This window comes from Mobula birostris, chromosome 4 (assembly GCF_030028105.1).
Source record: "Mobula birostris isolate sMobBir1 chromosome 4, sMobBir1.hap1, whole genome shotgun sequence".
Classification (NCBI taxonomy): Eukaryota; Metazoa; Chordata; class Chondrichthyes; order Myliobatiformes; family Myliobatidae; genus Mobula; species Mobula birostris.
Window position 1 is genome coordinate 143,008,026 of NC_092373.1, and position 15,162 is coordinate 143,023,187.

Consider the following 15,162-nt stretch of genomic DNA (forward strand, 5'->3'; position numbering starts at 1 on the left):
CGCCTGGATTGGGGAGCATGCCTTATGAGAATAGGTTGAGTGAACTCGGCCTTTTCTCCTTGAGCGACGGAGGATAAGAGGTGACCTGATAGAGGTGTATAAGATGATGGCATTGATCATGTGGATAGTCAAAGACTTTTTTCCTGGGCTAAAGTGGTTGCCACAAGAGGACACAGGTTTAAGGTGCTGGGGAGAACGTACTTCTCCCCAGCACCTCCGTTCCATTCGCCAAAACAGACAGGATCTCCCAGTAGCCACCCACTTCAACTCTGCTATCCATTCCCATTTGGATTGTCCATACATGGCCTCCTCTACTGCCATGATGAGGCTAAACTCAGGTTGGAGGAGCAACACCTCATATACCGTCTAGGTAGTCTCCAGCCCCTTGGTATGAACATAGAATTCTCCAACTTCCGTTAATTCTCTCCCCCTCCCTTCCCCTATCCCTATTTCACTCTGCCCCCTTCCCCAGCTGCCTATCACCTCCCTCATGGTTCCGCCTCCTTCTACTACCCATTGTGTTTTCCCCTATTCCTTCTTCACCTTTCCTGCCTATCACCTCCCTGCCTCCCCTCCCCCACCCCATTATCTTTCCCCTTACTGGTTTTTCACCTGGCACCTACCAGCCTTCTCTTTCCCACCCTCCCCCCACCTTCTTTATAGGGCCTCTGCCCCTTCCCTCTACAGTCCTGATGAAGGGTTCTGGCCCAAAACGTCGACTGATCTTTTCCTCGGATGCTGCCCAACCTGCTGAGTTCCTCCAGTGTGTTGTGAGTGTTGCTTTGACCCCAGTATCTGCAAATTATTTTGTGTTTAAGGTACTGTGGAGATGTCAGAGTGGTGAGTGCATGGAATGGGCTGCCAGCAGCGGTGGTGGAGGTGGATATGATAGGGTCTTTTAAGAGACTTTTGGGTAGGTACATGATCTTAGAAAAATAGACAGCTATAGGTAAGCCTAGTGATTTCTAAAGTAGGGACATGTTGGGCACAACTTCGTGGGCCGAAGGGCCTGTATTGTGCTGTAGGTTTTCGATGTTTCTATGTTTTCTATGTTTCTGTGATTCCTGGAATGTACTGCCAGGGGAAGTGATGGAAGCAGATACATTAGCAATGTTTAAGAGGCATTTAGACAGACAGAGATTAGCGATGAGTGTGTGCAGGCAGATGTGCAGTTTAAGTTAGAATAGGTTTGTCAGCTGAACAGGGTGGCTCTTTGCTGATGGCTGTCTGTTCTATATTTGCTCCTATTCTAGGTGCCCTGTAGAGCAGTGGTCCCCAACCACCGGGCCGCAAAGATGTGCTACCAGGCTACGAGGAAACGATATGATTTGGCAATATGAAATGATATGAGTCAGCTGCACCTTTCCTCATTCTCTGTCACGCACTGTTGAACTTGAACACCCTCCTCCCCCCATACTTCAGTGCTGTGTCACAAAATAGTGGTGACATTTGTTAGTTGAGCAATGAGAACGATAATACCATTCATTACTGTGAATTATTGTTGATGCACAAATAACTAAAAAGAGAAAATGCTGGCATTGGTTTTGTGGAAGGGTCCTTAACACAAAACATTGATGCTTTTTCTTTCCCTGATGATGCTACTGAACCGGCTGAATTTTTATTTTTATTTAGGATTTTCAGGGTCTGCAGTTTTTCTTTTACTCCTTGTGTAAAGTACAAATAAAGTATAGAAATGACATATACCCTATCTGAAATGACTGTTGCACCCAGACTTGAATGCTCTGTAACATATTGAAGTAAAAATAATATACAGAACATTGTAGAAATGGCTTAACACAAATCGCAAATTTAGTATCTGTGTTTAATTACTTTGCAGGGTTGTTCGAGACCCTTCCAGGTCGAGTACAATGTGAAATGCTTCTTAAAGCAACAGAACAGTGCTTCAACACATTGGAGAGAGCAGAGATGTTGCTGCTTCTCTTGAGAAGGTTCCCAGAGTCTGTGGTACAGCATGGAGTATGTATATTCAAATGAGAACTATTTAATCATACTGTTTTAAATGTACTGTTGGATTAGTTATGTATTGAAATAAGATTAAAATGTACAGTGCTTTTTTCTTGCTCTCTTACTAAAATTCTTTTCTGAACCAAAGTTACTGTTAATAAGCCTCTTGATTTGAATTGCTATTCTATATTATATTTAAAATTACTCTTTGATGTGGGTGACTGGCTTTGGAGCTTCTTGTGGATAAGTATATATTTAGTTGACCACATCTGCTTGAGCTTCATTGGTGGAAAAGGGTAAAAATTCTTTATGTGACTGAAAGGAGTTTTACCTCATTATCAAGGGGAAGGTGTTAAGATTTGCATGTGGATGAACCAGAGAAAATTGGTGTTAACTGACAACTATGACTAAAGTAAGTGCCATTCTAATCAAAATAAAGGATAATAATGGCTCCAATACAATTCCCTTGGATTTTGATTTTCTTTGGAATCATATTAGAATTCTCTACTTCCTTGTTAACAGTGAGTCTGTTTTATCTTCAGTTTGTTTCACTTATCCTTTGCATTTTTTTTGCATTATTCTTGACAATGTGCATTTACTTTGGTAATTTTCATTTGTGTTTGAAATTGATGGTCAGCTTAGTTTGTAAAATTTTAAAGATGTGGTTATACCTCAGTCCTCTCCTGCCAATCCTAAATAATAAAAATGTGAGGTCCAACAGATACTGTAATTCATTAAGTCCCTTTTCCAAGATCCTTTACTTTTGGTGACTTGGTCTTCTCCTCATTGTCTCAGTATTGAGAAGCCAAAAATTTATTTTATATATATATGGTTGCATAAATGAAAAGAAGATTTTTTTTTTCTTTTGTACTGGTATAAATGACCTGTGAATGAATTATTGACCTCATTGAAGGTGTAGAAGAAGCTTCTTGGGTGATTGATAAGGAGATATGTGTATTGGGGGGAAATGAGTTGAGGATGTTGGTGCTACAAGCAGAGTGACATAAAGTGAGCAAAATTGGGCATGTGGCCTTTATTTGTACTGGTCTTGTGTAGCTTTCTATGGAAGCTGTGTGACTTAACTCCTGGCATTAGCTACTAGACTGTTAGTTGCAAAGAAATTTTTAAGTATTCAACTAGATGAAATGTTAAATATTTTGTGTCTGTCTCTTTTGTTTGATGTGTTAGGTCAGTCTTGGTGAAACTTTATTGGAAGCTGAAAATATGGATGATCAAGAATCACCCGTCAACTGTTTTAGAAAGTTATTTGGTAAGAACCATTGATATGACAGTCTGAAAAAGGTTAGAAAAACAATGGGGACACGAGAAAGCAGATGCTGGAATCTGGAACAATAAATAATCCGCTGAAAACTCAGTGGGTCAAGCAGCATCCAAGGGACGAGAGGAATTGGTGTCAGTTTGGGTTGAAACCCTGTAGCATATCGTTTGTTGCTTAGAATATTATCACTTAGATTGCTTTGGTTTGGAACTTCCCGGTCATTCGTTCAGTAAATGCACTATATGGTGTGGTTCTGAGTCATATTTAAGCAAAATCTGTGCTTCTCGATTAGGTATGAGAAAGAAGAAATCACTCCTATTTCTCTGTTGCAATTTACATGTCTTATATGTGGAAATGGCAAGCAAATACTACAGCAAACAAAGCATCACTCCCACTGTTCTAGCCTCTGGAGGCGCTGTTCATTTTGTATGAAAATCACTTTGTGTACGTAAACAGCCTTTTACATAATTTCCTGCGCTGGTTAATTTAGATTTTGACTTGAAGTACACACGGTAGAAAGACATCCATCTCCGTCCACTCTTTATTTTCCCTTGAAACAATAAATCTTGAGTGATTCTTAACCTTTCTTAATATTGGTAAACATTTAGTAGATGTACTTTGAAGGAAGTATTATGTTTATTGTTTATCACTATTAAGCTAGCTATTGTGCTGTGAGTTCACTTTGGTGGATATACAGGCAGTCCCTGGGTTACGAATGCGTTCAGTTCCTGAGTCCGTCTTTAAGTCAGATTTGTACGTAAGTGGGAACAGGTACATCCGGTATTATTTAGTGTCAGTTAGTCAAATATTTGTCTTAGTATATAGTATATATTTTACCTTTCTATGCACATAAAACATTTAAGAAACGTATGTATTTCAATAATTAAACCACTATGTTGCTTAGTAATAATTGTAGCTTTCATCGGGGCAGGGCCTTTCCATTATTCTCACTTTATCCTTTATCCTTTAAAAATGTTCCGATCGTTGACCGACTGTAGCCTAACGCTTTTCCAATGACCGATGGCGTTTCACCTCTTTCCGATTGCTTTATTTATTTCCACTTTATTTTCAATCGTGATCGTTTTCCGTCAACGGAACAGAGACATTGCGGATTCAGGACAGCCGTGGACGGCGGGTCCTGAGCTCCCCTGGGTCCTGAAGTCCACCTGCACTGAGACAGGTTAAATGGGTCAAGTGGGGGCGGTGCTGACTGAAAAAGGGGAGTCAGGGTGAATTTTGCTAAGAAAAATTTAAGCCAAATACAAAGTTACACACTCAGCACAGTGTTAACAGTAACGTGTTCCGACTTAAAATGGTGGACACCAACTAATTTTTAATATTACACATAAAAGTTGCTGGTGAATGCAGCAGGCCAGGCAGCATCTCTAGGAAGAGGTGCAGTCGACGTTTCAGGCCGAGACCCTTCGTCAGGACTAACTGAAGGAAGAGTGAGTAAGGGATTTGAAATCCTGACGAAGGGTCTTGGCCTGAAACGTTGACTGCACCTCTTCCTAGAGATGCTGCCTGGCCTGCTGCGTTCACCAGCAACTTTTATGTGTGTTGCTTGAATTTCCAGCATCGGCAGACTTCCTGTTGTTTGAATTTTTAATATTATTGGGTTCATGGCAGGCCGTTTGTAAGTACGAGTTGTTCGTAAGTCGGACGTTCGTAACTCGGGGACTGTGTAGTTATAAAATGTTGCATGTGTGTATAACCTTGTTTAACACTGATTGTGAGAATAATCAATAGTATTGGTATATTCAGGCACACGACAATTCTGTGTTGAATCAGTGCGTATTTTACTTAACTTTCTGCAGTTTCACTAGTTTTCTCATTAAAAACCTTGAAGAAAGCTTCTGGCTCAGTTAATTTTTAGTTGTTTAGCTCACTGCCTAGCTTTGTACACACGCTGCAAGAGCAGTAGACCCACACTTCTTTGGTGCATGCCTTGTTTGCTGTAGCTGTAAAGTCTTTGTCCATTTTGATTAAACCTCATTAGCAGTTGTTGGCTTCAGAGGAGATAAAATAATAAAATATGTTGTCAAAGGGTCTGATGCATTTTTATTGATCCTTTTATTTTTTCCTCTCTTCTACTTGTGCTTCTTGGGGTATAGGGATGTTGCATCATTATCTAAGAATCAGTGTCCATCATTATTTTCCCATGATTTCTAGTTTATAAAAAAGTCCATAGGGTATTTTCTGCCCCACAGGCTGCACATTTGTTTGAAGATGATATAGTCATCTAGCTCTTTTTACATAATCATCTCTGAAAGCTTTATCGCTCACTATGTTTCTGTAACCCATTGTACTTTCTTTGTCTACAGTATGTGATGTTCTACCTCTAATTATTAATAATCCCGAAGTGAGATTACCTTCTAACCTGTTGTATCAGTATCTTCATAAGGCAGCAGAGTTCTATATTGGTTACGTTACTAGATCACCTTCATTGGAAAGCCAGCATCAAGGTAAGTCAATGCACATCTGCAGTCCACGATAGTGTATTTTGTATTTGTTTATGAGAAAGTTGCCGATGAGTTTCTTTATCTAAATGAGTATTTTATTAATCACCTGTGTAAACTGTTTAAAACATTTTTTATAGTAGTTCTAGCACTTAGTCTTAGTCTTTTACTTTGCTTCTCTTCTACGTTTCCTTGTTCAAGTTATCCTCCACTTAAAAGGAAGATTGAGCATTTTCCCCAGGTTTTTACTTAGATCTTCTGTATAAGATAACTAGGAAATGTAACTGGAGTAACCACTGGTATGGTTTTCTAACCTACAGTTACAGCATCATGAGAAGATTGGAAAAGATTTTGCTCCATCTCATCACGGTCTTGTTGACACTTCCATGATCAGTTTTGTGAATTTTTGGTGGAATGCTAGGTAGATCTCTATCAGATTAAAGAGATTGGCAACCATGTTAGTACTATAGTTCAGAAAACTGTCAATGTCTATCTAATCCAATGTCTTCAATGGTGTGTCTCTCTACCAAACTGTTGATAGTGCCTTTATAAGGTTAGTAATAAATTCTCCTGACCCTGGAATGACCCGAGTCTTGTTATGTACATTCTTTTCGATCTGTAATCTGTTAACAAGGAAGATGTAACAGAAGATTATTGTCATTATCTCCTTACAGAAATATTCCTCCCCCATTAGGTTAGTATCAGAGTTTGTTTTGGGAGATTGGGATAAGATCAAGCAGCTTATCTCTGTATAGCTTCATAGTCTCTTGAGAAACTGGGCATAATTTGGCAGAACATTTCAGTTGATGTTCTCACTGATACTTTGGGGAAACACGTTCGAAAAGAGAGGGGGAAGCAATCATACTTCAATGATGCATGGCATCACAGATAACAGGTAACAATGTAAAGGACCTTTAATATGAATGGGCAGAATCTTGGAACTGTTTATAATGAAGACTTAAAATGTCAATCATTTGCAATATTTTGTTGTATAAATTTGGTGTTTAAAATATTTAGATGAAGAAGAGTTTTATTCTTGGAAGCTGCCTCCTTTATGAATTCTGAATTTAGCCTTTTTATTCTGGCAGCTAATACATACAAATAACAGTCAGCAAAATAATCCATTGCTGTCTTTTGCTAGGTACCCAAGACACAGCTGATTTAAAGTCACCTACCAAGCGGAACACCCAGAAGTATATTATAGAAGGTCTGACTGAGAAGTCGTCCATGATAGTAGAACCTTGGGATAGATTATTTGAAATCCTCTCTATCGTGGCAATGAGGTGTGAGTGGCAGATGGACAAAGCAAACAGGTTAGCATGCTGAGTGTTTTCTTTTTCATTTTCTGGAATGTGTGTCATAAAAATGCTCCAAATTTTACTACTTCATACTTCAGTCAGATGAAGTATTTTACATTTTATTCCAAAGGCAAAAAGGCTTTTTATAATCTGCTATTAGCTAAACTCTCTTCCATGCATTTGATGCTGTTTGCCCTCCTAAATTTCAACTTTCAGGCAGCTAATTATGACTGGTTTGGATGGGTGTAAATAGAGGGAAACTGTTGTTACTGAGTAGTTCATGGACCACGGGTCAACTAAAGCTTTGAGAGAAAGTTACAAAGGATGTGTATGGAGAAACTTATACTCAGGATCTAGAACTGATTTTGAGGATTGTGGAAACAAAATCATTTGGTAACTTTTAAAAGGTTTTAGGTAAAGACAATAAAAAATAATTTGCAGGGTCAAGGGGAAAGAGCTGTGAAATGGGACTGACAAGAACTGACTTTGCTTCCATTGGTTGAATGGCTGCATCTAGTGTCGTAATGATTCTATATTAGGCTATAAATGTTTGACCAGATATCTCTTCCCTACACCTTTGTTTCAGTGAATTCAAAATATTGTGTGTGGCATAACAACTTGGGCTGAAGGGCCTGTACTGTGCTAAAATGTTCTTTGTTCTATTAAAATGTATTGAACTAATTATTTCCTTGTCCTTTTTCTCCTAATTTTCCTAAAGCCTTTAATTAATGTATTTCATTTTTACTGTGATATTTTATATTTCTAATGTTCTTGCTGAATTCAAGTATTGTTTCTTAATTAAATGCCACAGTAGCTTTTTATGAATACGAAAATTTAAACTGAACTAGTGGAATGATCAATTCTTACTTCAGAATTATCTTATGCTTATGTTTGTGCTATGTTATTGTACTGTATTTAGATTTTTCAACACTATATGTGCAACATAAAGATTTCCTAAAACTAGATTAATCTATTATAGTGTGTCAGTGATGTGTTTTTTTTGTACTTTTTAAACTATTATACTCATTTAAGTTTTGGATTTTCTTGTGTATTATTTTAGGAGTTGTGGTGAAGTTCTGCACAGAATGAAAGATTTATGCAGATATATAAACAACTTTGATGACGAAGGACACAGGAAGTATAAGCATCAAGTTGTTTACTCTACTCTGTTGGTATTTTTCAAGAATGCATTCCAATACGTTGCTAGTATCCAGCCATCTCTGTTTCAAGGTTAGTTAAGGAATTGCTAAAGAAATAACGTAGTAGCAGGTAGAACAGAATTAATGTTCTCTTATTTGTAGGAGTTCCTTTATTTATTTCATCTGTATGTTGATGTAGGAAACAAAGTAATAAAAGCAGGTCATGGAATTTGACAGAAACTACACCTGTACTGTGATGACAGATTTTAAAATTAAATGAAATAAAACTGAAGACAGATGCATTGGACAGGAGGTATAACCAGGCACATCATTATATCAATCTGTTGCATCAGTGCTTCTTGTGAGCTATTGAACTTCAACAAATGTTTACACAAAATCTTTTGGAGACAAGTATGAAAAACATAATTTTAAACAGCTTCTTGTTCACTCACAAATAATATGTTGAACAAATGGGAAGGAGAAAACATTTAGAAAATGTGGTCTACAAAAATGCTCATAATTTAGGAACACTGAACCCTACCAGGTTCAAGCTTTAGAATGAAGATAATCTTAGGTTAATATGGTTTGAATGGTTTAAAAAAATGATATTTCTGGGCTTTGGTGTATACCAAGGTGATAAGTGAGGGTTGCAATTTGGATGGGATCAGAATAATTTCTCGCAGTGGATATTTTTGAGGACAAAATTTTAACAACTTTATTGCCCTCTCAGTCACCACCACCCATTTTCTCTCCCCCTCCCTCATCCCCTCCCCATCCCACCCTTCCCCTCTGCCCTCCCCCTCCCCCTTTATAAAGTTGTTACTAATTTTGTCTTCAGGAATATCCATTGTAAGGAATGATTCTGATGCCATCAAATTGCAACTCTTATTTATCCCCCGGTATACACCAAGAAGTATCTCGGCCCGAAACGTCGACTATTTACTCTTTTCCATAGCTGCTGCCTGACCAGCTGAGTCCTCCAGCATTTTGTGTGTGTTGCTTTGGCTTTCCAGCATCTGCAGATTTTCTCATGTTTCTCACTCTTGCAATCCTGACTACTTCATGACAGGTGCCTAAGGAGTGTGGTAAATATCATAATTGTTTTCCCTTTGTGGAGGTGACTTAATAGTATTCTTTTGGATAGGAGGTGTGATAGGGTATTTAATGGGGAGCTCTTCAATTTACAGTAGCCAATCCAGATCCAGGTTACTCAAAGCTCAGTATCCAAGCTGCAGTCCAGAGGCAGCATGCACACTCAGAAGCAGCTTTCCAAACCGTTGTTGTTTTCACTGAAGTACATGAGAATGGATGTTACACTCAACATGTTCATGATAAGATGTTGATAAGCTCCATCTTTAAGATAAAGGTTTTCTGCTACACGCTACTGCAGCAACAGTGAAGGCTGGCAGAATGCATGGTGTACTTCACATTTCTCTGGAACCGTTTCATCACTGTCTTCACTGTAACAGCAGAGTGTTTGGATATTTAATTAAAAGTGTATTAGTAGAGCAGTATCTCAGGCCTTGCACAAAACTTATGATTTACTGGGTTGCAGTGACTCAGTCTTATTTGCTTTTGAGAACTGGACTATTTACAGCAAGTATCTCAAGTGACTGAAAAAATCCAGCAAACCCAAAACCTTCACTATATTCCAAAGTAAAATAGAAAATGTTGTAAACATTCCACAGATGCTGCTTGATCTGCTGAAAGAGAAATAGATTTAACATTTTAAGTCTGGGTTTCATGATTTGAACAGATGAAGGGTCTTTGATCTGAAATATTAACACTTTCTCTCTCCATTGATAACGGCCTGACCTGATTGTTTCCAGCATTTCCTGTTTTATTTCAGATTTTCAGGTTCTGCAGTTTCTTTTTTTGCCAATTTATTTTGAGCTCTCTCATGGGAAGGGATTATTGAGTGAAGGAAGAAAAGATTCAAGGTAGTGCTCAAGCCTTGTTGAAATGCAACATACCCATGCAGTGGGAATTTCTGTTCCATGACAGCACAAACTGAAGAAGAAACATTTGGAATGGTATTGACAACATTGAGGGGCAATGCATTATGATAACACAGAGAGGCCTTTTGGGACTTGCACAGGGAGTAATTCACTTTGCAGATTACACTTAGTCACCCCATTGGCCACCGCCTTCCCCAGCTATAGTAGAATCTACTGTTGCCATATTGACTACATTTTCTACTGCAGAGCCACAAAATCAGGGTGAAAGTATATCATTCTTGATCTCGAAGGACTGATTAAGAAGGCTGGCTGCAAGTATTGATCTGCCAAACATACTGCAGTCTGGTAAAGTTTGAGGAGTTTCAAAGGTTCTACCTGAGAATGTTGATCTGCCGAGCAACTTTCATTAAACAACACTGAGACAAAGTAACTGGTCAGTTATGTAATTTCATGGGTGATTGTTGCATTTGCCTCTGTGATAGAGATTATGACTGCAAAGATTTTGGATGTTTTCAGGACGTGAAAGGCAATTTCTTTCTTGTCATGTTTGTTAAATGTTTGACATGAATGTTTTATCTTTCTAATTTTGTTATTTGCCCAGAAGATTACACATTTGTCTAGATTTAACTTCCATCTCAAATACATTCCATCAAAAATCATTCTGCAAGACTCAATTGTTGTGACAATTCCACGACAATTTTCATTATAATCTCCACAGTAAATTCATAGAGATTAAGGTGTAAGAGAATTGGTTACAGCCAGTTCCTTCCACAATGATATTTTCTAGCCAGCTTGGAGCCTGGGTTCATCTCCCTTCATCTCTTTCTTATTTGCCTTAAATCTCCTCAAAATCAAATTGGGCAGAATGATCATGACTTTATCTGCTGATACACAGACTTTCTGGAAGCCATTATGACTACTGTGTATATGGAAGTTCTATTAGCCACTGCATGCCCATTTCACCCCTTACATAAACCAGTCACCTCCAATTGCTTCCTTGCTTTAAACTGCTGACCCTTCCAAATGCATGAGGCTGCATGCTTGTCTCCACATTTTGTGTTGTTTCTTTCTTCCTGTTCCATTTGCAGTCTCAAAGTGCATGCAAATCTTGCAGAAAATGGGAAGGACCTGGAGAAGGTGACAGACACGTAAGATTGAATCAAATAAGAGGATATTCTGAGGAATAAAAAAAAGTAAAAGATCAGTGGCCATTAAGAGAAATTGAGAGAAATAATTGCAATGCCCATGTTCAGCACTACATTTCATTCAGAGAAAGGAATAGATTCATTTGAAAAGTGCAAAAAAGGATGAAGATAGAACGTTTCAATTCCAGGGTGTTGCTGAGAACTAAAGTGAGTTGTAGAGTACAACAGCACAGAAACATGCCCTTTAGCCTACTGCATCTACATTAACCATTTTGCCCATCTATTGTTGTCCCATTTGCCCACATAGATTGGTATCCTTTCTCTTACCTTGAGCCAAAAAAATGCAGAACAAAAATCAAGTGAAGAAAGGAGTTGCCATTTTCAAATAAGCTATCAAGGGAAATTTATATAAGTGGAGGGATGAAAGTTTTTTGAACTATATTTGATTATCCATTTTTTGCCTTTTATGCCACAATAATTGAAATTACATACCATGCCATGTGAATGCTTTAAGTTTCATGTTAATTTTGGTTTCATCTATACTGTAATTCTTGAAAGAAAGTGTTGTTCAATTGCAGAAGCTTTCCTGTTAGCGACCAGCTTTTGAATTACATTTAGTTGCCAAGTTCAGCAAGCCAACCCTTTCTTCTTACAGTCTGCAGATGCTTATGTGTTTTTTTATGTATAGATAAATATAAAGGAATAAATGATTTTATATATCAATTAATGAGAAAGCTGGCAAAATTAACTTTGAACAAGATTAACGCTTGTTGATTTGAATGTTGCCTGTAATAAAAAGTGCTGTGTGCTATTTATCTAGATGCCAACAAAGGGATTTTTAACATCATAAGTGTTAAATGGCACCTTTACATTATGCACAGTGAATAAATGAATTTTAACCAAAGTACCTGAATGATCTTGTTAAGATATTGTACAGTACTGTGCGAAAATCTTAGACATGTATGTAACTAGGGTGCCCAAGGCTTTTCCACAGAAGTTTATTTGTCAACATGGAACGGAGAATGACTTTGTAAATCTGGTGGGAGCAAAGGATGTTAGGAATGGTGAGGGTGGAGTGCTGTGGGAGGGGCTTGGGACAGGTGTCAGGGAGGTGTGCTGGTGGAATGGGGTATGCGGGTGTAGACACATCCAGTCCTGAGACACCAGGCAAGGTTATTTGATTCCAAACATTTGGTTATTGATCATTACAGAATGTATCTCTGGTGCTTCCCACTCCAAGTTCACAATAGAGACCCATATTCGTATCAGATTTATTATCACTGACATATGTCATGAAACTTTTATTTTTGTGGCAGCAGTACAGTGCAATACATAAAATTACTACAGTGCTGTGCAAAAATTCTTAGGTACCTTAGCTATGTATATGTGACTAAGACATTTGCACAGTACTGTATTTTTGGTTGATGCACATTGTTTTGTAACAGTTAAAATACTTTTTCTTATTAGCACCAAGCCCTTCCAGCAACCAAGTTCCTCTTATTTTATTGGATGACCTGTCAAATATCTACGGTGATGTGGAAATCGAACGCAGTAAGCATATTCACAAAAGGCGTAAACTTGGAGATGGGAGAGAGAAAACACTGGTGAGTAATCTAATCCCACTGAACATTTCACACAAAAACGCTGCCTGGCCTGCTGAGTTCCTCCAGCATTTTGTGTGTGCTGCTTGGATTTCCAGCATCTGCAGATTTTCTCTTGATTGCCATTGAACATTTCAATACTTTTGGAAAGCTGTTTTCCTCTATGCCTTTAATGACCTGGTATTGGATATTTTATAGTACTGTGGTGTCATTTGCAGAAATTGGTCAGCTTCCATCAGTATACCAGTGAGAGTCTGCTATTTCCTCTGGCACTTTTTTTTTTGACCCTATAGATGGCTATAGGCGATCAGACTGTCCATCTGATACCAGTCTGATTGAATTCCTATTAAAAATTTGGAGACTAAAGTCAATGTTATTTGCATCTATCACAGACTCTGTCCTCTAAATAATTCCAACCCATTCTATTGTTTCAGTTGAGTCTTGCTTGATTGTTGCATTGAAGGACCTTCATTAAAACAACTTTTTAATCAAACCTTCATTTGACATTATCCTCTTTTTCCTACGCATCTGCAAAATGTTTTGTGTTATTTTTAATCAGTCAACACTACTGTTTAATTGCAGATTGTACAATTCTTTGTAAATTTTTTTGACTGTCACGTCTTTATATATTTTTAATATCTCACCGTGTTGTAAAAAATTTTCTCTTTAAATAAGTATCTGAATGTACCATGAACAGATCGACATTTCTGTTGGCAGGAATTGACTGTACTACCATAATTTCTTACATTTTGGCAATTTACACCAATTAAGCCAATTTTGCTTTTACATTTGAGATACTGTATCAAGAAGCTTGATTGAAGGGCTAGTACTTGCTCAACCATTGATGCCTTTGCCTGTTAATGATTTTATGCAATTTTTAAAATATACTATATGTATCCCATTTTTTTTGATTTTCTTTCCCATTTGATTTAAAAATATTTAAACTATTTCAAACATAAAAATAAACAATCCATTGTGGCCTTTCTTTCATCAGGCTTCCTCTGCTTACTGTATAGAATGCAGGAATATTGTTGTGCCTTTGATGGTAACACTTGCTGCTTCGACATTCTCTTTAATTTACTTTATTTCTGGATAGTGCATGACTGGTGCAATATATTGGGCCATATCTTAAAAACAGCAGCGAACTGCCCCTATTGCTTTTGTTTTTCCAAATCCCCAATCATTGTGTGCCTGAAACAGCAATAGTTAAAAATGTGCCTGGACTTAGCTGTCAAACCTGTCAAGGACTGTTAATGCTTCTTAATATCACTGACATTCAAAATTAGTTAAAAATTTTAAGACCAATTGAACATCACAGTGATAATCAGATAATCTGCTGGAGAAACTCTGCGTCGAGCAGCATCTATGGGAGAAAAAGAAGGTAGATGTTTTGGGTCAATGTCTGGCATCAGTCTCTTGTGTCTACAGTAGTGAGATGCACATTGCACTTAAAACACATTTTAAAGTAATACAGGTGCACATTCCTTTATCTGAAATTCTGAAATCCAAAAAGCTCAGAAAACCGAAGTTTTTTTCACCAACAGCTGATGTCACTCAGGAGTGAAGTGGCAGCATTAGCAGAGGCCGCCAGACATCAGTTGTGGCTCAGCGCTAGTACTGGTTACACGTGCGTTTGCTGTTCGCTGATATTATGTGTTTGCTGTTGACTTTGTGTTTAATTTCACTGTGGAAATGTCAAAAACAGCTGCAGATACCCTATGGGTAACAATGAGAAAAAGAGAAGGAAGCATCTATCATTACGAATAACGCAGAAAGTGGAGTTATTGCAGAAGCTTGATCGTGGTGTGTCTGTGCGGCGTCTTACTGATGAAAATAGTGTCAGAACTACCACTGTATATGACTTAAATATAACAGAAAGAAAAGTTACTGAAGTTTTATAGTGACAGTGACTTTCTGCATTTATTCCAATAAGTCATTTAGCATGTGTTTGATTTGGTTCGTTTGAAGCTGTATATTTTTATGTTTTATTGACTGTTTTTGTTGGAAATGAAATTTTTTCTTGTCATTATTCCCTAAACAATACAGTATAACAACTATTTACATAGCATTTACATTGTAGAGATGATTTAAAGTATACGGGAGGATGTGCGTAGGTTTGGTGCGCTGCTGGGTCCTAAAGTCCATGACACTGAGACAGGTTAAATAAGGGACTTGAGCATACGTGTTTTTTGGTATCGGCGGGGGGGGGGGGGGGGGATCTGAAATCCAAAAAAAAATCTGAATTCGGAAATGCAACTGGCCCCAAGGATTTCGGATAAGGGATTGTGGACCTGTATAGGCCGGTTATATTAAGATTC

The 15,162-nt window shown here is 37.9% G+C and overlaps 1 protein-coding gene across 2 annotated transcripts in view; it reads left to right on the forward strand.

The window, feature by feature from the left end:
- The window catches only part of ints10 (integrator complex subunit 10), a 66,181-nt gene that overhangs the window by 10,729 nt on the left and 40,290 nt on the right, over positions 1–15,162 (forward strand). For both annotated transcript variants that reach the window (XM_072256168.1, XM_072256169.1), the window contains exons 4-9: positions 1,838–1,977; positions 3,154–3,235; positions 5,569–5,709; positions 6,845–7,016; positions 8,062–8,231; positions 12,711–12,847. In XM_072256168.1, coding sequence (XP_072112269.1) covers positions 1,838–1,977; positions 3,154–3,235; positions 5,569–5,709; positions 6,845–7,016; positions 8,062–8,231; positions 12,711–12,847 — 842 coding nt within the window. The remainder of the gene's footprint in view (positions 1–1,837; positions 1,978–3,153; positions 3,236–5,568; positions 5,710–6,844; positions 7,017–8,061; positions 8,232–12,710; positions 12,848–15,162) is intronic.